The 23,564-nt window shown below is 47.3% G+C and overlaps 7 protein-coding genes across 7 annotated transcripts; 2 read left to right on the top strand and 5 right to left on the bottom strand.

The window, feature by feature from the left end:
- Positions 1-622: 622 nt before the first annotated feature.
- Positions 623-1,116, top strand: EDB91DRAFT_325162 (uncharacterized protein). Its single transcript, XM_041326863.1, has 3 exons — positions 623-875; positions 921-976; positions 1,044-1,116. Exons 1-3 carry the CDS (start codon positions 667-669, stop codon positions 1,064-1,066), a joined length of 288 nt encoding a protein of 95 aa, XP_041169011.1. The 5' UTR covers positions 623-666; the 3' UTR covers positions 1,067-1,116.
- A 1,054-nt stretch (positions 1,117-2,170) lies between these two features.
- On the bottom strand, positions 2,171-4,473 carry EDB91DRAFT_325091 (uncharacterized protein). Its single transcript, XM_041326862.1, has 11 exons — positions 4,441-4,473; positions 4,163-4,365; positions 4,067-4,099; positions 3,993-4,012; positions 3,926-3,940; positions 3,828-3,870; positions 3,339-3,398; positions 3,150-3,287; positions 2,869-3,100; positions 2,757-2,811; positions 2,171-2,701 (listed from the first exon to the last, which is right to left on the bottom strand). Exons 2-11 carry the CDS (start codon positions 4,233-4,235, stop codon positions 2,498-2,500), a joined length of 873 nt encoding a protein of 290 aa, XP_041169010.1. The 5' UTR covers positions 4,236-4,365; positions 4,441-4,473; the 3' UTR covers positions 2,171-2,497.
- Positions 4,474-5,874: 1,401 nt separating this feature from the next.
- Positions 5,875-6,315, bottom strand: EDB91DRAFT_1177636 (uncharacterized protein). Its single transcript, XM_041320413.1, has 3 exons — positions 6,261-6,315; positions 6,128-6,207; positions 5,875-6,076 (listed from the first exon to the last, which is right to left on the bottom strand). Coding segments are annotated over exons 2-3 (180 nt in total). The 5' UTR covers positions 6,129-6,207; positions 6,261-6,315; the 3' UTR covers positions 5,875-5,897.
- Positions 6,316-9,474: 3,159 nt separating this feature from the next.
- EDB91DRAFT_1351627 (uncharacterized protein) lies at positions 9,475-10,834 on the bottom strand. Its single transcript, XM_041326140.1, has 7 exons — positions 10,821-10,834; positions 10,740-10,771; positions 10,497-10,560; positions 10,308-10,445; positions 10,027-10,258; positions 9,915-9,969; positions 9,475-9,859 (listed from the first exon to the last, which is right to left on the bottom strand). The coding sequence occupies exons 1-7, from the start codon at positions 10,825-10,827 to the stop codon at positions 9,656-9,658; spliced, it is 732 nt and encodes a 243-aa protein (XP_041169008.1). The 5' UTR covers positions 10,828-10,834; the 3' UTR covers positions 9,475-9,655.
- A 6,779-nt stretch (positions 10,835-17,613) lies between these two features.
- Positions 17,614-18,107, top strand: EDB91DRAFT_1177582 (uncharacterized protein). The gene is made up of 3 exons (XM_041320412.1): positions 17,614-17,801; positions 17,874-17,956; positions 18,012-18,107. Exons 1-2 carry the CDS (start codon positions 17,631-17,633, stop codon positions 17,913-17,915), a joined length of 213 nt encoding a protein of 70 aa, XP_041169007.1. The 5' UTR covers positions 17,614-17,630; the 3' UTR covers positions 17,916-17,956; positions 18,012-18,107.
- A 4,160-nt stretch (positions 18,108-22,267) lies between these two features.
- Positions 22,268-23,085, bottom strand: EDB91DRAFT_1177563 (uncharacterized protein). Its single transcript, XM_041320411.1, has 4 exons — positions 22,942-23,085; positions 22,546-22,887; positions 22,367-22,467; positions 22,268-22,307 (listed from the first exon to the last, which is right to left on the bottom strand). Exon 2 carries the CDS (start codon positions 22,829-22,831, stop codon positions 22,589-22,591), a length of 243 nt encoding a protein of 80 aa, XP_041169006.1. The 5' UTR covers positions 22,832-22,887; positions 22,942-23,085; the 3' UTR covers positions 22,268-22,307; positions 22,367-22,467; positions 22,546-22,588.
- Positions 23,051-23,564, bottom strand: EDB91DRAFT_1177560 (GH3 auxin-responsive promoter). The gene is made up of 2 exons (XM_041320410.1): positions 23,316-23,564; positions 23,051-23,264 (listed from the first exon to the last, which is right to left on the bottom strand). Exons 1-2 carry the CDS (start codon positions 23,541-23,543, stop codon positions 23,115-23,117), a joined length of 378 nt encoding a protein of 125 aa, XP_041169005.1. The 5' UTR covers positions 23,544-23,564; the 3' UTR covers positions 23,051-23,114.

Here is a 23,564-nt window from a genome sequence, read left to right as displayed (position 1 = left end):
TGCCACACCTTCTCTACCTGAACCAATCATGACCTGTCCATGACCCACAAGGTTGATGCGTTGTCCAAGCACTGTATCTCATGATCAGCTCGCTACACACTGACTGCAGGCTGAATACATTGATGTCCTGGTTGACCACCACCACATTCCACAGTGACCTAGCTAGTGCAGCCTCTGGGCTTCGATGAGGAAGCGAGAGATGTAGTACATGCATACTACGCAAGTACTTATTTCTCTTCCTTCTCGACTGATAGTAGTCTCCTTCTCACTGCATTCTCTAATGTTCGAAATTCCTGGTTTGTCGTTTACATCCATTTTTTCTCTCACCAGGGCCCGCCATCCCAACCCACGGTTCGCCCTGATTGGCATACCGCTGATACATAGCAAACCAATCAACTTTCAAGTAATTCAACAGCCTACAAGTCGAGATTTCTCGCCCAGGAGTGATCTAAACAGTAGACAAACTGAGGTGGTGTTAATGTTCAACGGCCCAACAACTGTTGACTGGCTTCACAATACCCGCGCTACCATCGACGAACCTAGAGACGGAACCAGATGACAATTGCCTTGGAAAGCTGGGTACATATCACAGCCTTGGATGTTTGTGTCCCCTAATAGTAGAACCCAGGGTGGAGTCTACAAGGTTTGGTCAGAATCTATGTCTGAATGCTGGTCGCCAATCACAGTGCTAACCTCCTACAGCTCGTGCTCGCGCTCATCACATTTCCACTTGAAAACCACTGTCCTTGTCGGTGCTGTCTGACGTCGCTAGTGCATCCTTTCCTAGACACGAGCATGACTGCGCTGTTTGGCCCAGGTGATGATGCCTGCACGACGCTCGTACATACGTGGCTTGATGTGAGGCATAGGACGAAGTAAGTTTCAGAGGCTGTGTAGAGTATATGGTTTAAATTTGAAAGGTGTATTAAAGGCGCAGCTGAAGAGCAACGGACTGGTGCTGAAGCACCTTCCAGAGGTACGTTCGGTATCTGATGCTTGGATTATCTGTATCTGATATCTATATAAATACATTTCTAATGTAGTGGGAATCAATCCCTGGATTTAATCCAGCGTGTTTTGCACAGCTTTCATCGGAGTCACATTGCCCTTATCATATTTTTCGCTATCACCTAGTCAGAAGCAGAGTGAGGAGGTGCGCATGAGGCTACTGAACTCGAGGTCTTGGAAGGAGGAAAATTGTGCATTGGATTGAGCATCGAGGGGCGTATGCTGGAAGGCCTGACACCATGCTAACAGAATGTACCATCTGGACATCTTGGACGAGGCGCTTCCAAGGGTTCATCGTAAATATGACTGTTGATGTTTTATGAACGAGCCTGTACTATTCGAAGAAAAAGTCGGGCTTCCTGATTGGCCATGGAGCCTTGCACAGGCACATGGAAATCTTCTCTTCTCCCATGTGCCCTGGCCCCTGATTTCTGTTGTCATCTAGGGATTGCGTCGCATATATACTGCACAACCCTAGATGCTGAATCCACTGCACCGCCTTTATCATCTCATGTCCTTGGTTCAGGGATCGATCATCATCTGGCTTCTTGCAACAATACAAAATGCGCAGTTGATGTAGGGGTGGTCCGTCTATTTTCACAGCCTGATACATCCTGAGTCATAGTCTTTAATTGATATCAGGATAGCACAGGCGAGTGATCTATTAGAATGCAACATTGTCAAGGTTAAGAGACCTTCAATGTTGAATGAGCTATTATGCTTCACGGGCTGGGCAAGCGAGATGGAGGCACTGCTGGTAATCATTGAAATTCAGACTGCGGGTTTGTTCGATGATTGAATCACGCATAGGCCTGTGTTAGATCGATGACCTCTGCACAATGGAACACCCTGTGTACTTGACGTCATGCGACAATTATTAAGCACTGTAGTCAGACTCCTACATGGTAACGTAAAAGTTGGACCTAGAACTGATCCGAACAATAATACTTCAGGATACCAAATAACTAGTTCACATAAGCACCACGATGAAACTGGGGACATGGCACAATTCTCCCGCTCCATGCAGAGCAACCCTATAAGTGATGTAAGGTTGGGTATGAGTTCGGCGGGGACGAAGTAGATACGAGACGAGTGCAAAGGTAATTGAGATGAGTAGGTAAACGTTTGAGACGGAGACTTTCTGTGAGGCTTTTCAGTCGTGCTTGGAGCGGGAAATCAGCGTATGGGATTCTGCTCGATTTTTATGTAGGTATGAATGTACATGGGCGGTATATATACATTTTCGAACACTTGACTAGGCCAGAATGAGCATAAGGAGCATATGGTGAAAGTAAAATGAAGCGGTCAAGGCAAGGGGATCATGGAGTCTGAGCACAAGGTAAGATCATAAAAGGAAATCAAAATGGAAAAGACTGTATCTGCGTGACTCGGATGCAAAGAGTAACGGAAGGACGTCGTCTTCGTTTTGAAGCGTGATCGGTGCGTAGAGGATATGCAATCCTTACAGTGACATCGAGCATTTCCTGTGCTACACATCACTGCTAGTTGACACATGCACACGCTCCTGGAAGGCAATTGAAGTCATGGCAGTTGCTGCATCTGAGTCGTCCACGAGCTTAGCGTGATATTCTCGAACGTCAAGGATGAGACGTGGTCCCAGCACAAGCAACTGCACAGCCATAAATATTTGAAGAAACCCAGCATAAATCTGGACTTCCAGGGAATATGTGTCCTATAAAAATGATGAACCGCGCTCGCATGCAGAGGTCAGTGACATATTGGCATACCGCTGGCATCGTCGGCAACTCAAAACCGAGCTCGAAGCAAGAAACAGCAACAAAGCTAGCACGTTCTGAACGTCAGCAGTAGAAGAGAATGTCATTCGTATTATAGGCTCACCTCGCAAAGTAGCCCACATGAGATTTCATCAACACCGTGAAACAGTCTCCGAGAATCCCTCCTGCCGATTGTCGTCGCAGTTCTCGGAAGTGTTTTACAGCAATCCAGACGGCGAGACACAGTGCAAGGACCTCCCATACAGTGCCCAGTATCCAAGTCATGGACGCCAGACGCGCGGCATCTGACTCAGAGTTAATGTTGCACTGATAGGTGCCGGAGAAAATGAGCTCCTCTGATATTCAATGAGCCTCATGCATTGAAGTCTTTCAATCGAAGCTTACCCCCTGAAATAGTATGGTTCGTTATTATTGCGCTCATCGCTATGTTCGCGATATTGACAATCAGGAAGACGACACCGAGAAGTATCAGGACCTTTCTGGATCGCTGGTACATGGCATGTAACCGAATGATCATGATGACTTGTCTCGGTCAAGTCAGTATCATTGAGGTATTACAGCTGGTTCGCTCACCGTCCAGTATTACAGTTATGGTGCTATTTGTCCAATTTTGTGTGAAGTACAAGATAAGGCCTGACAATTACAAGCCCAGTTAGTGATCAGTCACAACCTCGCCGGAGGATCACACTCGAAACGAACTCACATCTATGGTAGTGAATATATATATATTGAACAAACAAGCTGGTCAAGAATCTCACTCACCCCTACATGGGAGTGCAGTTGATTAGACAGGAATGGCAGGTATTACTGCAGAATACTCACTACACCTGTGAGTGGGATTGTTGGAACATTGACTGTATGCCGCCAGTTAGAAAAAACAAACATGGTGAATATGAGACATACGCAGCATCTGGGTCCTGATTGTGAGAGACAGTGACTGATTAGCACAACACCAATTGCTTATTTCTCCGAACATACACAATAAATAACATTCCAAGATAGCGCGCCTGGGATGCTTTTGAATCAACACGACTTGCCAATCATTTTTATAACGCAAGCTACATACACTGACATAGAGAAAAGTCACGAGGGACCAGCGTTGCCTCTGCCGCCAATTATTCGAAGTTAATGTTGTTGTTCTGACGTGGGACGGTGCTCACCCATATCAGTTCGACCTGTAAAACCTGTCTCAGCGATATGGCTGCTCCGGTAATGGCATCAGCCTACCTCTTTCCCGAATGTCAATGCTGGAAATACTACCATAAGGATATCAGCGGTTCCTAGATACTTATCTTGCTTACCCCAATCATACATCACCCCAGCAAAGGCGGCAACTGCGAAATGCAGCCAAGGTTAGAACAACACATCACCATCATCATCCGACAGGCTCCACGTACCTACAAAATAGCTGGAAATCCTACTCGCATTGATGAATGGCCACCAACTGGGATCATTTGAGACTGGAGGCATATTGTCGGAGGATGGGTATGAGGAAGCAGCGAACTTGGTCGACGTATGGCAATGACATTCGTCCTAGATATACCAAAATCCAGCGTTCTTATTGCCAAAGTGAGCATCGTAGGGGTGATAACTGTTCCTGCTATGACAGATCGGAGTGAGCATTTTCGTATGAGGAGCATTGCTGCATTGGCATAAAGGGGGCGAAATCACGAACAGTGCTATGCAATTTCACGACCAACAGATGCATCAGCTTTAGTTCATTCTAGGGCCTCTGCATTGACTGACTCCCCCTTTGATGCAATTATTGAAAAAGCCTGCCATCTCACACTTCGATGAACATCGACAATGCCTCCGCTTCATTGGTTCGGCCCACGGAGCGTAGTTCATCCGAGGTCTCCTGACAATGTCACATTCTGTCGGCGGGCCATCAGACATCAGTGATCAGCAATGTCAGAGATTAAGAAAATCGTGGATAAACGCCACACACAGCTCCCGAAATAACTCTTCTCTCCCATCCGGGTTGCCAACACCACACACGCCTCACACCGCTTTTCTCCTGCCAAGGCCTCGATCCAGCGATCGATCGCCTCATGCGCATCTTTTCGCTCTCTGCCTGGTCACGTCACAAAGACAAAGTTAGATTAGTTATCGTAAGAGCAAAAATGTATCATACCTCTCATGCATTGGTATGAGCGATCCAACATGCCTGGTTAGATACTTGAGCAGTGTGTTTGACGATTGGGATGAGATCTGCTGGGAGTGAAGGCAAGGGAGAAACTAACCTAGTAAGCGAATGTCTGAGGGGCGCGCATGCATGATTAGTAATTTTCGCTGACCACTTGAAAGACAGCGAGATGTTGGATTGATTATCGAATACCGACAAACCAAAATAGTAAACACATCTGATACAACAGCACTGCACTCGACAATGCATCGCGCAATCGATGCATCGCTTGTCGCAGCCTCGCACATCCTGATCAATAATGCGTGATTGATATCTGATGAAATTACAAGTTAACGCCCGGGACATGTCAGAAAAGGAACTTTGGCTCTGTACGGCTTCATGACCGAACAAGGAAAGCCGACTCTTTGTTCTTAGAAACGTGCAGATAAAACGTTGATGGTGATATTCTTGATGAGCCTCGCAAGCGTCGCCTCCAAGGTCCCTTTGAATAACACGTTCGTGATATTCTCTTGATGGAAACGAACAATACGATGTGAAGGTTGTAAAATTCCAGCATCGAATCCTAAAGTAGCAGCGCTGATCAGACCTCGAGGATCATCTGCATCCACGAAGTTTAATAACGTCGTAGCGAGCACTGAAAAGCTAAGCCATTTCTAGTGCGGTATACATGAGCAAACGACCTGGGCTCAATATGGACAGGGAATGCAATCCGCTGGGCCGACAGCGCGGTCCAGTCTCTCACCAGCAAACATTTCTCCTCAGGGTCCCCCACAAGCCCTCATCCAAACCCGCAGCCTCCCATGTCCCTCGAGTTCCACACGCAAAAACGCATTCTTATTCGCCTGCAGTCCCTCATAAAACACAGAAGACGGCAGACCTTGCGGGTCGATCAACACAGTCCTTCAATAATGGTGTCTATTTATCACACACCACTTCAGGAGTGCTGCTACCCCCGCTGAGACGTCCTCGTGTGGCAGCCCAGTGCGCTAGTCTTCGCCTTTAGAAGGCGCCCAGTCAATGTCAATCTCCTCGTCTTCTTCGCCCTCCGAGACGGGCTCAACATCAGAATGGGCTGGCGAGATCACACCAGACTGCTGCCTTGGGGTGCCTTTGCGGTGCTCGACTGTGAGGTAACCGGTGTTTGGCTTCAGGATGTCGGCATCCACTGGAGATGTGAGGTGAGCGGAGCACATCAGAGGCAGGTCTTCTGACTCACTTTGTGCAGTCAGAATGGCACAAGATCTACACGATTTGGCACCAGGATAACACAGGCTACACAGCCGTGTATGAATTTACTAACGACAGTCTATTAGTGGCGTAGAAATGCCTTGCTGGTGAGAATCATTCATGAACTTGGGAACAGCTTCGACGAGGTGGAATTGAACGACGTCCGTAACCCACTTGAAGGCTCTTGTTCGAACTGAGTCTGAAGCTTGATTTCTAAAATACCATGCCTTCGAAGAGTGTGAACATATCATCCGATGTCAGCTGGTCAAAAGGATGGTCAATGCCAATGCGGGACCAGCTGTCCCGTTATCTTCGCGCACCATCGTAAATTCGGCATCAAGTGATATCCGCACACGATCATCTCCTGGGAATAGAACGCAGTCTTGTTGTAGAAGGTCCTCTTAACTAGTATATTCATGAGTGAGGAAGGCAGACGTTGGGCGTGCTTACATACCTTGTTGGAGCTGCTTCGTAACAATACGATACTGAATCTCGCTCGCAACTAGACCTTGCAGCTCTTCGTCCATGATGTATTCTCCACGCAGGAACGCATTCATTGACAGGACACCCCGCCTTGACAGAATTTCGCAGGTCTAGTCTTCTATGTGAGTCTTGTGCCCGACGAAAATCTGAGGCAGGACGTCGAACATGATCTTGGCGAATGGACTCGAGCACACCTACAATTTTGACATCTGTGTCGCTGAACCACCTGTAGATAGATTGATTTGGCACCCTCTGTCTTCTCCAGTCGGTCGAGGTCCAGTTCAAGTTTTTCGTTGTCAAACTATATCGAAGTAATGGCTGCGATACTCGTCGACGTCGAGTCTTTGGCTTTAAATACAACGATAACATACCAGCATCCTTCTGTTTGAATTCCTTCTTATCATTGAACACTGAAACAGGAGATGAGTTGACAAAGTACTGGCAATGAATCACCACCGACCGAGAACAAGCAGATGTTGCAAAATGGCCAGTCTCAGCGGTACGATGTTATCTGGATTCCAGATCTAGCTGGAATCGTCTTGTTAACAGAAATACACGAGAAGAAAAAGCTTTTGATAATTATCCAGTACTTTCGTCTGACGCACTCTGATTCCCGCCTGCGCTTGAATTGGGTGACCACTACAGGTGTGGACGAGGTTGTAGAGCTCGGATAACTTGACGATCAAAGAGTCTCGATTGTATTTATATGGAAGCGTCTTTACTCAAGGTTATGATAGCTTTAGATAGTCCTGAATGAACGTTCATTGATTTCAAAGGGCGGTCAGGAAGACATCCAGAGTCTAGAGAACGCGCATGCAGTGTTTCTGAGAATGGTGAGTTAGCAAAAAGCAAGAGGTATCTCGAGGCTCGAGGAGGATTTTGAGAAACTGGTGATATTCAATTTCGAAGGCCGTGAAAGATGTCACAATCAGCTGTTCTTGAAATTGATTTGCACACTTTCTCGCTATTTTTCAATATTTTTCAATGATATTGCGAGCCAATTGCAACCGCATTTCTATGGCAATTTCAACGACTCTATTATAAAAACCCATTTCAAACCCCACACGGTGACCTAGCTAGTGCAGCTTCTGGGCTTTGACGAGGAAGCGAGAGATGTAGTACATGCATACCACGCAAGTACTTATTTCTCTTCCTCCTCGACCGATAGTAGTCTCCGTCTCACCGCATTCTCTAACGTTCGAAATCCCTGGTTTGTCGCTTACATCCATTCTTTCTCTCACCAGGGGCCCGCCATCCCAACCCACTGTTCGCCCTGATTGGCATACCGCTGATACATAGCAAACCAATCAACTTTCAAGTAATTCAACAGCCTGCAAGGATTTCTCGCCCAGGAGTGATCTAAACGGTGGACGAACCGAGGTGGTGTTAATGTTCAACAGCCCAACGACTGTTGACTGGCTTCACGATACCCGCGCTACCATCGATGAACCTAGAGACGGAACCGGATGATGATTGCCTTGGAAAATCGGGTACATATCATAGTCTTGGATGTTTGTGTCCACTGATAGTAGAACCCAGGGCGTAGTCTACAAGGTTTGGTCAGAATCTATATCTGAATGCTGGTCGCCAATCACAGTGCTAACCTTCTACAGCTCGTACTCGCACTCATTACATTTTCACTTGAAAGTCACCCTCCTTTTCGGTGCTGTCTGACGTCGCTAGCGCATCCTCTCCTAGACGCGAGCATGACTGCGCTGTTTGGCCCAGGTGACAATGCCCGCACGACGCTTGTACACACGTGGCTTGATGTGAGGCATAAGATGAAATAAATTTCAGAGGCTGCGTAGAGTATATGGTTTAAATTTGAAAGATGTATTAAAGGCGCAGCTGAAGAGCAACGGACTGGTGCCGAAGCAGTTTCCAGAGGTACGTTAAGTATCTGATGCTTGGATTACCTGTATTTGATATCTATATAAATACATTTCTAATGTAGCGGGAATAAGTCCCTGGATTTAATCCATTGCGTTTTGCACCATCGGAGTCGCACGGCCCATATCATATTTTTCGCTATCACCCGGTCAGAAGAAGAGCGAGGGGGTGCGCATGAGGCTACCAAACTCGAGGTCTTGGAAGGAGGAAAATGGCGCATTGGATTGAGCGTCGAGGGGCATGTGTTGGAAGGTCTGACGCCATGCTAACAGAATGTACCATCTGGACATCTGGGACGAGGAGCTTCCAAGGGTTCGTTGTAAGTATGACCGTCGATGTTTTATGAACGAGCCTGTACTATTCGAAGAACAAGTCGGTCTTCCTGATTGTCCATGGAGCCTTGCACAGGCACATGGAAATCTTCTTTTCTCCCATGTGCCCTGGCCCCTGATTTCTGTTGTCATCTAGGGATTGCGTCGCATATATACCGCACAACCCTAGATGCTGAATCCACTGTACCGCCTTTCGCATCGTATGTCTTTGGTCCAGGGATCGATCGTCATCTGGCTTCTTGCAACATTACAAAACGCACAGTTGATGTGCGGGTGATCCATCGATTTTCACAGCCTGATACATCCTGAGTCATAGTCTTTAATTGATATCAGGATAGCACAGGCGAGTGATTTATTAGAATGCAACATTGGTAAGGTTGAGAGACATTCGGTCAGCTATTATGCTTCACGGGCTGGGCAAGCGAGACGGAGGCACTGCTGGTAATCATTGAAATTCAAATTGCGGGCTTGTTCGATGATTGAATCACGCATAGGCCTGTTAGATCGATGACCTCTACAATGCAACACCCTGTGTACTTGACGTCATGCGACAATTATTAAGTACTGTAGTCAGACTTCTACATGGTCACGTAAAAGTTGAATCTAGAACTGATCCAAATAATAAGTAGTTCACAGACACATCGCCTCATGCATGGACCCCATGACCGGTCGGCCTGATAGTATTCATTTCAATCTACTTCAGAACACCAAATAACTAGTTCACATAAGTACCATGACGAAACTGGGGACATGGCACAATTCTCCTGCTCCATGCAGAGCAACCCTATGAGTTACATCGAGCATTTCCCATGCTACACACTACTGCTAGTTGACACATGCACACACTCCTGGAAGGCAATTGAAGTCATGGCAGTTGCTGCGTCTGAGTCGTCCACAAGCTCAGCGTGATATTCTCGAACGACAAGGATGAGACGTGGTCCCAGCACAAACAAATGCACAACCATGAATATTTGACGAAACCCAGCATAAATCTGGACTTCCAGGGAATATAGGTCCTATAAAAATGGTGAACCGCGCTCGCATGCAGAGGTCAGTGACATATTGGCATACCGCTATCATCGTCGACAACTCATAACCGAGGTCGAAGCAAGAAACAGCAACAAAGCTAGCACGTTCTGAACGTCAGCAGTAGAAGAGAATGTCATTCGTATTATGGGCTCACCTCGCAAAGTAGCCCACATGAGATTTCATCAACACCGTGAAACAGTCTCCGAGAACCCCTCCTGCCGATTGTCGTCGCAGTTCTCGGAAGTGTTTTACAGCAATCCAGACAGCGAGACACAGTGCGAAGACCTCCCATACAGTGCCCAATATCCAAATCATGGACGCCAGACGCGCGGCATCTGACTCAGAGTTAATAGCGCACTCATGGGTGCCGGAGAGAATGAATTCCTCTGATATTCAATGAGCCTCATGCATTGAAGTCTTTCAATCGAAGCTTACCCCCTGAAATAGTACGGTTCGTTATTATTGCGCTGATCACTATGATCGCGATATTGACAATCAGGAAGACGACACCGAGAAGTATCAGGACCTTTCTGGATCGCTGGTACATAGCATGTAACCGAGTGATCATGATGACTTGTCTCGGTCAAGTCAGTATCATTGAGGTATTACAGCTGGTTCGCTCACCGTCCAGTATTACATTTATGGTGTTATTCGTCCAATTTTTTATGAGGTACACGATAAGGCCTAACAATTACAAGCCCAGTTAGTGATCAGTCATAGCCTCGCCGGAGGATCACACTCGAAACGAACTCACATCTATGGTAGTGAATATATTGAACAAACAAGCTGGTCAAGAATCTCACTCACCCCTACATGGGAGCGCAGTTGATTAGACAGGAATGGCAGGTATTACTGCAGAATACTCACTACATCTGTGAGTGGGATTGTTGGAATATTGACTGTATGCCGCCAGTCAGAAAAAACAAACATGGTGAATATGAGACATACGCAGCATCTGGGTCCTGATCGTGAGAGATGACTGATTAGCACAACACCAATTGCTTATTTCTCCGAACATACACAATAAATAACATTCCAAGATAGCGCGCCTGGGATGCTTTTGAATCAACACGACTTGCCAATCATTTTTATCATGTCCCTCAAGTTGCGCACGTGGCAGCACATACTTATTCGCCTGCAGTCGCTCATAAAACGCAGAAGACGGCAGACCTTACGTGTTCTCTCGCAATCAGCATTTCAATGATATGTATGGCTTCTCACATTCACTGCCATTCGTCCTTCTTACTGGCGGCATACAAGCAGTGTTCCGATGATCTCAGCAATAGATGCGGTAAGTATTCTACACAGATGCCTACCATTACAGTCTAATCAACACCACTCCCATGTACGCTGCCTCTCAGTCCAGCTCTGTTTCTGGGCTAGCCTTTGCCTGTGGGCTCGGCTCAGACTCTTCATTTCCGAGAGCAAAGTCAGGAGCGCCGTGCTCTCTGGAATATGGCACATCATCAAACGGAAACAGGATTCAGCAAGTAGAGAGTGGGCTGGTGTGTTATGTTGTACCTCAGGGGGGCTGGAGTTCGAAGGGTCGGCAACGTAGTCACGAACAGACGAGTGATAGATGTTTACGGGGAGACTGCTGTCGGTAGGAATGTTCATGACAGACCGTAGCTGAACCAGTACTGTTTCGACATCCCTGCCTTCACTAAGGTCAAGAAGTTCCGAGATTTCTGAGATAGGGAGAGGGTCTGCAAGGGCAGCAACAACGGACAAGTGCCGATACGGCAGTGCTGCCTTGGTACATGTGGCGAGGATATGGTCGTATAACGTGTACACCTCAGTGCCTGGGAGCAGCTCGCTTGTGAACTCGAGCATGAGCTGAAGTCGATCGCGAGGATCATGATATCCGTCATCGATAAACTCCATCATCATAGACGCGACGATGAAACGTCTCCCTGCTCGACTCGCCAGCCGCGCAAGTTCATCCCTCGTTGGCTGCGGGAAAATGGGATATCGACCTTGCAGCTTTCTGAAGGAATGACTCCAGGAAGATATAGATGTCGTTGTCAACGTCTGCGCCGTCTAACGATATGACCGCGGCAACACCCTCCCTTTTCACTGGTATCTCGCACACCAACCGGCGCAACTCTTCTTGTTGAATAGCGTCACGGATGGGCTCTTCCAAACGGCTTGTGAGCAGGATGTGGATAACGGGTAGATCAGGTTCACGAAAAGCTCGGCCTAGGAGGGAGATGAGATCGGGAACCTCGGCTTCGGACATGCACTCGTCAAGAGCATCAACAACGAACGCCAAAGGCGGACATTCGTGCAGTCTGGATCGAAGCTTCCGCAGAGGTCTCAAAAATGGCGCCTCCATCTGGTCGCGAAGAGATTTGTTGGGATTGAGGAGAGCAGGATTTTCGACGATGATTTCTTTTACGTCCTTTTTGACGTTGGGAAAATTACAGGCAAGTTGCTAGGCAACCGTCGCAAAGAAATATCCAGTCGTGCAGCGTTGGGTGTGCTTGCGCGAGAAAAAGAATGTGCCTGCGAACTGCTTCTCTGTATTCGTCTGCTGTCACTTTCAGACATTTAATCCTTTCAGCTACGGTGAACGCGGCAGCAGACTTCCCGCCACCTGCTGTGCCGTGCAGCCAAATGAGTCGACTCTTCTATCGGTTGTCTAGTGATCCGTGGATGTAGTCCAGAAGGTTCACGCGGGTCCCTGCCAGACACTTTGGATGGGGCTGGCGTTCGGGGGAGTCATACTAAGGGCCCTTGACAGCGACCTGGGACAGCCTGTCCCAAGCTCCTTCGAATGATCGAGAATCACTAGAAACTGTGAATGCAAGTCAGCAAGCGAGAGAGGGAATAACACATTGGGGTCTGACATCGATCGTAACTCATCGACTAATGGTGTCGCAAGCTGTGAGATGGAATGGAAAAACTTGGGGATGCACTGGTTGGGTTGAATAGCATAGTTAGCAATCATATTGTGGGTATATCAAGACCCGACGTACCAATATGTGAATCAGGAAAGTTGCAAAAAGCTTAGATCGTGAAATGATTTTTGGCGTAATAAGTGTGTTCGTCGGTGATCGGTGCTATAGAAAACTCGATGGATGGTGGTGAATCGTGATATCGGTTGAAGGATAAGTGGGCGCTCGTCTAGTTGCAAGACACAGCCAGGTGGCATGCGGGAGTTCCGTTCAACACGGACATGGATGATTTCGGTTCGTTAGCCATTCTCCCAAGGAGGGCGTAGGTTCCATCAAAAGGGCCATCTCCGCTGTAGGTCAAAGTGCAGACGCTAAGTACTAGCCTGGGGCCGTAGGGGCTACCGGTGGATCAATGCTGGAGGTTGCCCGATGCGAGCTGTGCGGTGCTGGTGTTGATAATATTGCTCATTCGTTCATGTTCATTAATGTGGTATCACTGAATCCTGATTCTTGCAAGCATCACCCAGCACTTCGAACGAGAGTTGTGTTTCGGCATTCGAGGAAGGAAACAACTTTCAGCGGAGGTAATCGGACTCTATGCTGACTGGGTTTGAATTTGGGTAGCTTGTCTCATCAATAGTCTACAGACTTTCAGTGTGGTCCTTCATTGTAAACTACGCTTGGCGAACCAGCCACCTTGTGGCAGCCGCGATGCTAAGACAATCTAAAGGTGCTTCACGAACTTCGACAACAGGTGCCTCAGGATTTTAACGTGCAGTAACTGCTCCAGGATTTCAAGCTGGAATCTAATAACAGTCTCCAATATTGGTACAACTTCACCGCTCCCTCACACCCATCTTCTAACTATGACCTCTCAAAAAATCCCAGTTGGTGGCCGTCCGTTAGTTCATATCGTATTGACAGCTATTTTGTAGGTTCGTGGAGAGCCAACCAGATGCTGATGATGTGTCCTGAATCTAACCTTGGCTACGGATTTCGCAGGTTGCTTCCTCTGCTGCGGTGATGTACGACATTCGGAAAAGAGGTAGGTTGGTGCGATTATCGGAGCAGCCAGTCTCGCCGAGAAAGTTTTTGCAGGTCCAGTTGGTCTGGGTGAGCAGAGATGAATTTCAATAAATTCGCTACAGAGGCAACGCGGGTTCCCTCAGTGACTTTTATCTGTCTCAGGTGTATGTAGCTTGCGTTATAAGTGTGCTTGATAAGTCATGCTGACTCGAAACATCCTAGGTGCGCTATCTTGGGCTATTATATACCGTGTATGTTTAGAAGGCTATCAGTTGGCGTTGTGCTAAAATGCCCCACAAGTGCGAGATATGGTGATTTTCAGGGTCCTGACTACTCTTGGCTGGATGCATATGACATCATGCAACATCGTCCCAGAAAAAATCAGATCTGTGTAGGGGAGATAATCACGAATCCGCCGCTTCCTGAAACAACAGCAAGCACGGTGCTACATGGTATTCACAGAGCGTCAGTCCCCGACTTTCGGATCTGGCCCATGGGTCAAGCCCCGTAGCTAATCGGTGACGCGACCGCGTACCGGACGCAAGCAAATCGCAGCCTCTCATTGCGACGACCACGGCACATTTCGCATAATTCTTAACGCATGACCAGAATGATCTCACCGAAATTTAGCACCGCAATAATGTTCAGCCGCCATGATTGTTGACGCAGCCCAAAAGTAACGAGAACAATATTGTGGTGAGTCCTGACAAGCCCGTCTAGTACGACAGTATGAGATAAGAAAGACCTGACGCTCTAGTACACACCCTACCCTGCAATCCTATTCTGGGTCTCAAATAGAGAACCGCCCTGGGAGTTCTGGGCTGTGCATAGAGGCAGCGATACTGATTAGAGTCGATGACCACTCTCCACTTTTGCTTCGTCTGAAATAGGCGGCGACGGTCAAGAAGAATAGGAAAATGAACATGGTATTCATGCCAAAGCTCTGACTTTAACAGAGCCGTCTTCAAAGGAGAAGGCGTCTGAGGTGATCTCAGTCTATTCTTCAAAGGTTCCATCGTGTCGCTTGCCCGATGTGCAACACAAATCCGGTGAACCAGGGTGCTGGTACCGGCGGAGACCCGATATAGTCATCACAACCGACCGTTTATGCCCGTCTGAAAATCGAGTTATTTCCGATGTTCAAGTTAGTCTAAGCAGCCAATAGATCCGCCGACCCTGTGGTTCTGCCTGTACTCGAGTCCCCCTGAAGTTTCCCCGAAGTCCGCCAAGCACGACCATGCTGATGAAACTGCCGAGTATCTCCCAAAAAACACTATCTCTTAGATATAAAAAAGGCAAGCCATCCTCCTACTGTCAGTATCAGAACTATTATTCGAGATCCCCCTCGGCGCATCCCATATTACCTAGCACAAGCCATGCATTTCTCATTCCTCCTCGCCGTTGCTGCTGCTTTGATAACATCTATCACTGTCAGTGCTGAGTCTGCTGGCTCACCTTACTGGGATTGCCTGGATAAAAACTTCGTTTGCGACAACAGCAACTCATTTGGCTGTTGCTGGGGTCTTACTTGTAAGACGGGTGTGAGTATGAGTTGTCCGTTTTGCATTCGAGATTCGACTCACCCTTTGCGCCTTGTACCAATAGCCTCTCATGGAAGACTACAAGTACTGCCAAAAGTAATTCTTTCCTGACGAGCTTAGCAGGCTGAGCATGTCGCGACAGTGAGTCGTGGTTATGTTTTCGCGTTGGTACAGTGGTTGATCGCACGATATGCAGATCGTCGCGGAGTTGATAAATGCACTTACTTCTGTACAAAATTAATATCCCTGCTGCCTCGATCAGACTCTTGAATAACATTAGCATGAATTCTGTGGCATTGACACAAGACGGTCATGTTACTCGCCTTGCATCCGTCTTTGCATGAATGCGCGAGAAAACCAGTTTATTCAGCCAAAATCGATTCTCGAAGTACGTGTACGTGCATGTCTTTGAAGATCGTTCAGAAAGAAGAAGGGGCTAGTGTCGAGGACACTCAGCTTCGCCATTGTGTCCTCCGACGTCCATGGTGCACCGGGCATGCGGCGGGCATGACCGGCCATGATCTAAACAACATCAGCGAGTCAGCAGCCCATCCACATAAACTAAATCAAAGTAAAAACAAGTCCATCGTTGCACGAACAATAACATCGTCTCAATAAAAGCAAAACAATCAACCTATTACTATCATTGTGCAGGTGCAGGTACTTGCACTAAAATTTCGGGAGTTGAATTCTTAGGACAAAGTAAGTACTAGTATCCCACGTGGATGGAGTCATCTCAGTCGTGCTTTGGGTGTCTATTCCACCGCATAGCTAAGTGGTGCAGCTGTGCTGGAGTCAAAATATACAGGTTCACTCGAAAACCATGCCAAAAGAACAGTGCATACGTTTGATGAGGAATTGAACATCGATGAACATTGAAGTAAGATTCAAGGGTGCACAGAGGATGATTTTGAAAGATGTGCTGAAGACTCGAAGAGCAATGGGTTTGTGCTGAAGTTGTGGTGATAAGGTACAAGCAGACGCGAATAGGGCTGTTCGCCGTACGCTGTACGACGGGAGTTTATTGGGCCGTAATATGGCCACGATACCCATACCGTTGGCTGTTTAGGCCTTGAGTTGACGGTACGGGGGTACGGGCATAAAGGTCCCGTATGTTGCCGTATTTGTACGGCCTACAGGCGATCTATAAATAAATAGACTTAGCTTGATAGCCTTATGTCTTATTTCGCAACAAGTCGTTCTGGACCTGATCCTCACACTATGGCGCAGTATTGCCAACAACAGTACTATTTGTCAATCCGTGGGTGCTAAAACGACATAGGGTTGTGCACACGTAAGTCGTCGGATCTCGTTCATGTTGCTGTTCGATGATTTTTTTTCGTACAGATTGTAATGTCTCGTCATGACACCATTGTTTGTGATCGTCCAGACAAGAAGTGATTTGCATCTCTTATACCATGCTAACCTTTCATTCCGTACTCCGTTTACCTCCACCAGCGCCACGCAAGAAACGGTCGCACCTAATCATAGCAACTCACCGATATGCTTTTGCATGAATGTGTTCCGGCCTCCGGTCATTAATCATCGGTCACGTCTTCCTGCACACTCTTCCTGTCCCGCAACGAACCGCGACCAACACTTGGCATAAATCGGCTCTCAAATCTGGGAGAATCGTGCTGGGAGTTTCCAGCCGTGCATAACGACAACGAAATCGATGAGAGTCGACGTCCATTCTCCACCTTGGCCTGCCCTGGACTAAACGACGATGGTTAAGGAGATTAGGAACCGAGCGGTCTTCAAAGGAGCAACGTCCGAGGTCATCGCAGCCTGTTCTTCGAAAAATTCCGTTACACCGCTTGTCCGTGTGCAACACAAATCCGCTGAGCCGGGGGTGCTGATAACGGCGGAGATATTGGTTGGCCTAAGCAGACAAAGTAGAAGGAATATAGTCGTTCTGTCTCTATATGATACAAGGTGCATCTCCATCACTACTTACTAGGTTGTGTTGGAGTTCATATGTTTGCACTTCACGTGTTCTGGATTGTTTTTTTTATTATACGGTAATTTCAATTACTGACCATTGTCTGGATTGTTTATCCGCCGACCCTGTGGTTCTGCCTATACTGGAGTCTCCCTGAAGTCCGCCAGGAGTATCATATGTTTGGTATAATTCGCCATATGTTTGATACCATGCTGATGAAACTGCTGAGTACTTCGCAAAAAAAAACTTTTCTTTCTTTCTAGTATATAAAGGAAGCCGTCTTCCTACTACCAGTATCATAACTATTATTCGAGATCCCCCTTGGCGCATCCCATATTACCTAGTACAAGCCATGCGTTTCTCATTCCTCCTCGCTGTTGTCGCTGCTCTGACAACATCTATCTCTGTCAGTGCTGACACTTCTGAGTCGACTTCCTACTGGAATTGCCTGCCTAAAGACTGGGTTTGTAACCACGACGGCAACGGAAGGGACTGCTGCTGGGGTCTTACTTGTAAGCCGGATGTGAGTATGAGTTGTCTGCTTTGTATCCGGGATTAAACCCCATAACTCACCCTTTGTGCCTTGTATAAATAGCTTCTCTTAGAAACGGAATTACACGCCACGTCCTGCCAGTAAGCCTCTCCTCATGAGCTTGGTAGACTGAGTATGTCGCGACAGTGAGTTGTTTTTACGTTTTTGCATTGGTACAGTGGTTGATCGTATGATATGCAGGTCGTTGCAGAGTTGATCAATATGCTTCCTTCGTGACCGTACAAATATCCCTGCTGCCTTCACCAGATTCTTGAATAACATTAGCATGAATTCTGTGGCATTGACAAAAGACATTCATGTTACTTGACTTGCGTACGTTTTTGCATGAATGCAATAGAAAATCGGTGTATTGAGCGCGAATAAATAAATCTCAAACACGATACTGATATGTACATGACATGTATAACCTCATTTTCTTCCTACCTTCGGCACTGATTTATTATCATTTTGCTAACTCACTGGCATTCTCTATCTTCTCACTCGGCATCGTTTGTTTCGTGACAGTAAGCCCAGAGGCTGATGGCGAACGTTCATTAGGCAGCGGTTTGGCTTGCCCTATTTCGACGATGGCAATTTACGCGGTATGCAAATAACAGACATGTGCCACGGAAAGCAATACCACTCAGCAGTTGGACCATCAGGGAGAAAAAATTGCAATCTGCAACCACAGTAAAAAAACGACAACTACAATGGCAGGGCACGAAGGTATGGCATCAACTGCAGGACAACTGCTATATCTAGAACTGATGTCTTCGAGGCTGGTTCTGTAATATGGGGGCAAGAGCTCTAAAAGACTGAATATGCCTGTCGACCTCCTACCAGACCTGAGGGGACTCGTAGAATGCTGAGGTAACTTTGTCCACTAAAGGGAGCGTGGATGAATGATGCAAGCGACAGCTTCCACATCCACTACGGAAGAGGAAGTCAAGTCTAATTTCCGTAAAGAGGTATGTTGGGATGACTTGGCTGTATGATCAATGTCAGTGTTCATAGCATCCATTAATAGGCGCAGGGTATGCAAGTGAGGACATAGAAGAAACGCTGCGAATAATCCACAGAATGTTATGGTAGGTATAGCAAGATGTCGTTTACCCGTTAAATCTAGATTTGGATGTGCGGCCAACTTGACATGGCTTCCAGGAGAATGTCGTTGTCAAGATATATGGGGAAATTATGGAGATGGACCCGCAGGGTTCGCAGCTGCGCGAAGCAAAGGAATTGTCTGACTACCGTCAAAGAGTTGACTGTGGGATCGTTGATGTAATCAAAGGATAGGATGGTGTCGAACTCTTTTAGGGATAGGAATTCTGAGTGTTCCATGATTGTGATCATATATGCCGCAGATTATACCTCGAAACAAAGATCCGTGATATTCGCGAAACCTGTGAAACTGAGATTGTGCTGGCCCAACGGGAAAAGTGGGTCGTCTCCGTGCTCGCTGATACACACTTTGAGAAGGGTGAGGAGGTTAGAGAGGTGGCTCCATGCTGCCCATTCAAGCGGCAGACAACACAGATGTTTGAGCCGCTTGCATGAACGGGCAGTTTCCGCTAGAATTGACGGCTCGTTTGGTGTATTCTCGTATTCGGGCACGACGGATAATTCCTCCGAAGCAGCGCAACGGGGCATGATAGATATTATATCTGAATAAAGAGCCGACACTGACAAACGGCGCAGCGTAGGGGACAACAAGTATCTGCAATCCGAATGCCCAGTTTCACAGGTTAATGACAGCAATCTCGGGTACATGCCTGTCTTAGCGAAAAGGACTGAGGGAAGGTGAACAGGGCATTCAAATGATATTCGCAGTGAGCGCACACGGGCGGCATGATGCAAAAACTGACGGGCTTCGTGCTCAGATAATGGTTCGACTCCTTTCCAAGAAATCCAGTACCACGGCGACTACATGCTCGATGAGCTAATGAACAAACTGAAAGGAAGCATGACTGACCTCAAGTGTCTTGTATTGATCATAATATATGATTGGATACAGCCTGGTCACGCAACCTAACAGTGGTAGCATTGTCTCCACGTTAGCCCAAAGCAAATCCATTGCAGGTTCATGGAAGGTTTTGCATGTACATACTTGCAAGCGCTGCAAGGGCATTTCGCGATGATATTGTCAACCTCCGAGTCCTGTTCCTATATGTTACTTGATTCGAATGCGAGAATATCTCTAGGAAGACTTCGGAGACAAGTAGAGCACGATCGATGCATCAGTTCTATGACGATAGCGATGAGGGAAATGAGGAACTAATAGATTCAGAAAAGGTATCACAGGCTTTTCACCAGATCCATGTATCCAACCGGTTGACGTTCCCCGACTCTACGAAGTAGGGAGGGTTCTGTCAGCTCCAAACGGCCAGGCACCTGTATGCAAATGTGCGCGTGAACTTATTTCCTAATTCACGACCTCACAACGGACGACTATTTTCATGTGCGCGTGAAAAGTGAAACTTTTTCTGAAAATGGGCCAGAAGCCTAGATTCGCTCACCCAGGACAAGGAATCTGAGACATGATAGCAAGGAGACCATAGTGTGCAAGGATGAAGGAATATGGCAAAGGGAGAATCGAAAACCGGCGCCCTTCATAATTACAATTCAGTGTCGGCCGAGTCGGGGATTGGCGCTCGCGCCGCTACGATATTCTATTACTATATTATAATGAGTCCTGGGGCCTGATCGATCATCGATGATCTCCGACCGTGCGCAACTTCCACCGCCTACTCCTACGAGAAAATGAACCATCGACACCTTTTATGGATGCCGGCGGCACATAACGTGACGTGTCGGAAGGGAGCTGTCTGTTTTAGGCTGGTGAATGATGCTGGAGTTTACGGGAAGCGCTGAACGAGTCAGTCATGACACGGACTCACCATTCAATATTATCAGCCAAGAGGGTAACTGCGATGCTATTTAGTCCCGCCGGTGTGACATCTGGGTTTGACGCTGAGGGCCTCGATGAGCAAATTTCAAAATTCCTGGAGGACTAAGTACCTTTCGGTTGGTCTCTGTTGATGGTCCATGGGTAAGTGGGCTGCTTCAACTTTGCACGATTAACAATCGTTGACACAACTTTGACCGTTCTAGGTGCGAAGCACGAGCACCCAAGAACTGACCCAGGAAGAGAGCCGGGGCATGGCGTGCTCGGCATTTACCGCACCTGAGCCAAATCATAAACCGCAAGCACCATATTCCGCCATCTACCTAGTGCAACCTCTGGGCTTTGAGGAGGAGAGAGAGATACATGCACACTACGCAAGTACTTGTTTCTCTTCCTCGTCAACTGCTAGTAGTCTCCCTCTCACCGGTGACCGCATCCTCTAACGCTCGAAATTTCTGGTGTCTCGCTCGCATCCATTTTCTCACCCGGGGTCCACACTACCTCATGTCAACTAATTAAGTCGTTCAACAGCCTGCCAGTCGATATATCAACCCAGCGCCGGTAATATAAACAATGTACGAACCAGGCTAGTGTTCAGCAGCCCAACGACTGCTGAGTAGCCCCACATTACCTGCACTACCATAGAAGAAGCTGGAGACGGAATCAGATGGTACGATTCCCTTGGAAATTGGAATACACAAATTTGAGGTGTTGAGATGTTTGACGCGCCACTCGCCTTGCCTGCGTGTATGATCACAAGCCTATCAATTCTGGAGCGCTGATGCGAGGGAGATTAGGGATGAAGCTAGCAAGAAGTTGTACTAGGTGAGTAGGACAGGAATTATACACGGAGCTACGTGAAGTGCCCCATGGGACATGACGACATGCTGATTTTAAACATGTTACATCAGATATCAAATGAATATGGGCCAGCGAGACGTACTGCTGATGATCATCGAAATCTGAGCCTGTAGGCTTTTGTGATGATCGCATCGCGCTGCGGCCTGTGTGAGATTGATGGACTGCTGATGGCACTTGCCCTACATACTTGACTTCACGCGACAATCTTTACGTTGGTCAGCCAAGGCAGGAACGGGTGTCATTCCTGTGGCTCTCATTTCGGTCACAATAGCCCTGGTCGTATGTCCACCAACTTCACCGTTCCCTCACATCCATCTTCTAGCAGTATGACACTAGTCTCAAATAATCCAACTTGGTGGCCGGTCATCAATGCAAGTTGTGTTAGCAGCTATTTTATAGGTTCGTGGAGTGCCTACTGAATGATGACGGTGACGTGTCGATCTAACCTTGGCTGCGGTTTCGCAGTTGCCGCCTCTGCTGGGGTGATGTATGATTGGGGTGAACAAGATAGTGTTGAAGAACCGCTGATATCCTTATGATATTTCCAGTGCTGACGTTCGGACAAGAGGTAGAGTTGATGTGATTACCGGAGCAGTGGTCTCGCTGAGAAAGGTTTTACAGGTCGAACTGGTATGGGTGAGCAGAGTCGCACATCGGAAGAATAATGTGAAAACATAATTAATTTGCGACAGAGGCAACGCTGGTCCCTGATGACCGTCCTGTATCTCAGTGTGTGTAACTCGCGTTATAGGTGTGATTGGCAAATTGTGCTGACTTGAACATATCTTAGGTGCGCTACCATGTAATATTATATGCTATGGATGTTTGGAGGACTGAGCGGTTGGTGTTATGCTAATCAGCTAACTCTCACAATCAGCATCGAGATTCTCCGTATGTTCCCTTACATACATTGGAGTGGTCTTTTCTGACTGACAGCATATAATATGGGTTCCCTCAATCTCGTGACAGATGTAGTGAGTTTTATGTACTTATGCCTGAGACCATACCTCTTCTATAGCTCCATTACGACTCTCTTCAAGAGCCACTCCGTATATGTTGGATCAGATAGGACGACGGGAACCTTCACCTGACTAATCGAGACGTTCGTCTTGTCGCTTCTCTGCCTGCGATATTCTGAGAAGGTACCTTTCTCCACGAGCCGAATGGTTGGCTTTCTTGACCTGCCTTGCCAAAAAGCAAGGCGATATTCATGGTTTGCGGACATGAGGTCTTCAAAAGCCTGCTGTGCCACCATTCTCGCGTCCTTTCCTGTGGATATTAATTAGTGCAGTCTTGTGAAAGAGTTCTGAGGCATGTACGAACCTATTTCTCCCACAATTTCTACCAAGTACCCATATGTAATAGGCATCTCTCGCTCGTCGCCCACGACAGTGAAGTCTATGGATTTGGATGCATTGTTCAGCAGCAGAAACGATCGCATTCGTCAATTGCGACTCTGTACACGTTGTTCCAAATGCCAGTCCAAGTGAGCCACTTGGTATTTTAGCCACTAAGTCTAAAATCGATGACATTGCAACTCACTCTCGCCTGTGAAGGTAATTGATAATAGGCAATCCATCATCTGGTGCAAAGCCTTTAATGACGACGACATCACCAAGACGGTACCTCCATAAGCCATGGCGGGTCGTCAAGACTGGCTCGTAATGATCTCCAGTTGCAAGCTCCCACTAAAGGCAGGGGTGAGTAGACAAAGGTGAGATCTAGCCAATGGTTCTTACAGCGGATAATACACGCTCCGAAGGTTCTTCGGAATGAACGTCCAGAAACTCGGTAACCCCATCTGCAAATAATATCTTTAAGTCGGTATTTGGGTTGCCTTTCTGGTATGGTTCGGCGATGCCGCATTCTGAACTGCCATACCCAGTAGATTGTATGTGTACAGAAGGCCCAAGGACATGGGTAACCTTGCAAGTCAAATTGTTAACTGTCATCTGGGTGGCAAGCATTGTATCCTTGACTTGCCTTTG

The sequence above is a fragment of the Suillus paluster genome, assembly GCF_016628075.1.
Source record: "Suillus paluster strain FC165 chromosome Unknown EDB91scaffold_226, whole genome shotgun sequence".
In the NCBI taxonomy this organism is placed as follows: Eukaryota; Fungi; Basidiomycota; class Agaricomycetes; order Boletales; family Suillaceae; genus Suillus; species Suillus paluster.
The sequence above is the reverse complement of the archived record's forward strand: the minus strand, read 5'-3'. Positions and strand labels throughout refer to the sequence as shown.

Coding starts and splice junctions, on each gene's coding strand:
- EDB91DRAFT_1351627 (XM_041326140.1), bottom strand. Junction 10,446..10,496: donor CATAAATGTAATACTGGACG/GTGAGCGAACCA, acceptor GACCGAGACAAG/TCATCATGATCACTCGGTTA. Junction 9,970..10,026: donor CATGTGGGCTACTTTGCGAG/GTGAGCCCATAA, acceptor AGAACGTGCTAG/CTTTGTTGCTGTTTCTTGCT.
- EDB91DRAFT_1177560 (XM_041320410.1), bottom strand. CDS start 23,543: ATGCTTGCCACCCAGATGACAGTTAACAATTTGACTTGCAAGGTTACC. Junction 23,265..23,315: donor CGGAGCGTGTATTATCCGCT/GTAAGAACCATT, acceptor CCCTGCCTTTAG/TGGGAGCTTGCAACTGGAGA.
- EDB91DRAFT_1177582 (XM_041320412.1), top strand. CDS start 17,631: ATGCGTTTCTCATTCCTCCTCGCTGTTGTCGCTGCTCTGACAACATCT. Junction 17,802..17,873: donor GTCTTACTTGTAAGCCGGAT/GTGAGTATGAGT, acceptor TTGTATAAATAG/CTTCTCTTAGAAACGGAATT.
- EDB91DRAFT_325162 (XM_041326863.1), top strand. CDS start 667: ATGCTGGTCGCCAATCACAGTGCTAACCTCCTACAGCTCGTGCTCGCG. Junction 876..920: donor GATGTGAGGCATAGGACGAA/GTAAGTTTCAGA, acceptor TAAATTTGAAAG/GTGTATTAAAGGCGCAGCTG. Junction 977..1,043: donor TGCTGAAGCACCTTCCAGAG/GTACGTTCGGTA, acceptor TTTCTAATGTAG/TGGGAATCAATCCCTGGATT.
- EDB91DRAFT_325091 (XM_041326862.1), bottom strand. CDS start 4,235: ATGCCTCCAGTCTCAAATGATCCCAGTTGGTGGCCATTCATCAATGCG. Junction 3,288..3,338: donor CATAACTGTAATACTGGACG/GTGAGCGAACCA, acceptor GACCGAGACAAG/TCATCATGATCATTCGGTTA. Junction 2,812..2,868: donor CATGTGGGCTACTTTGCGAG/GTGAGCCTATAA, acceptor AGAACGTGCTAG/CTTTGTTGCTGTTTCTTGCT.
- EDB91DRAFT_1177563 (XM_041320411.1), bottom strand. CDS start 22,831: ATGGTGGCACAGCAGGCTTTTGAAGACCTCATGTCCGCAAACCATGAA.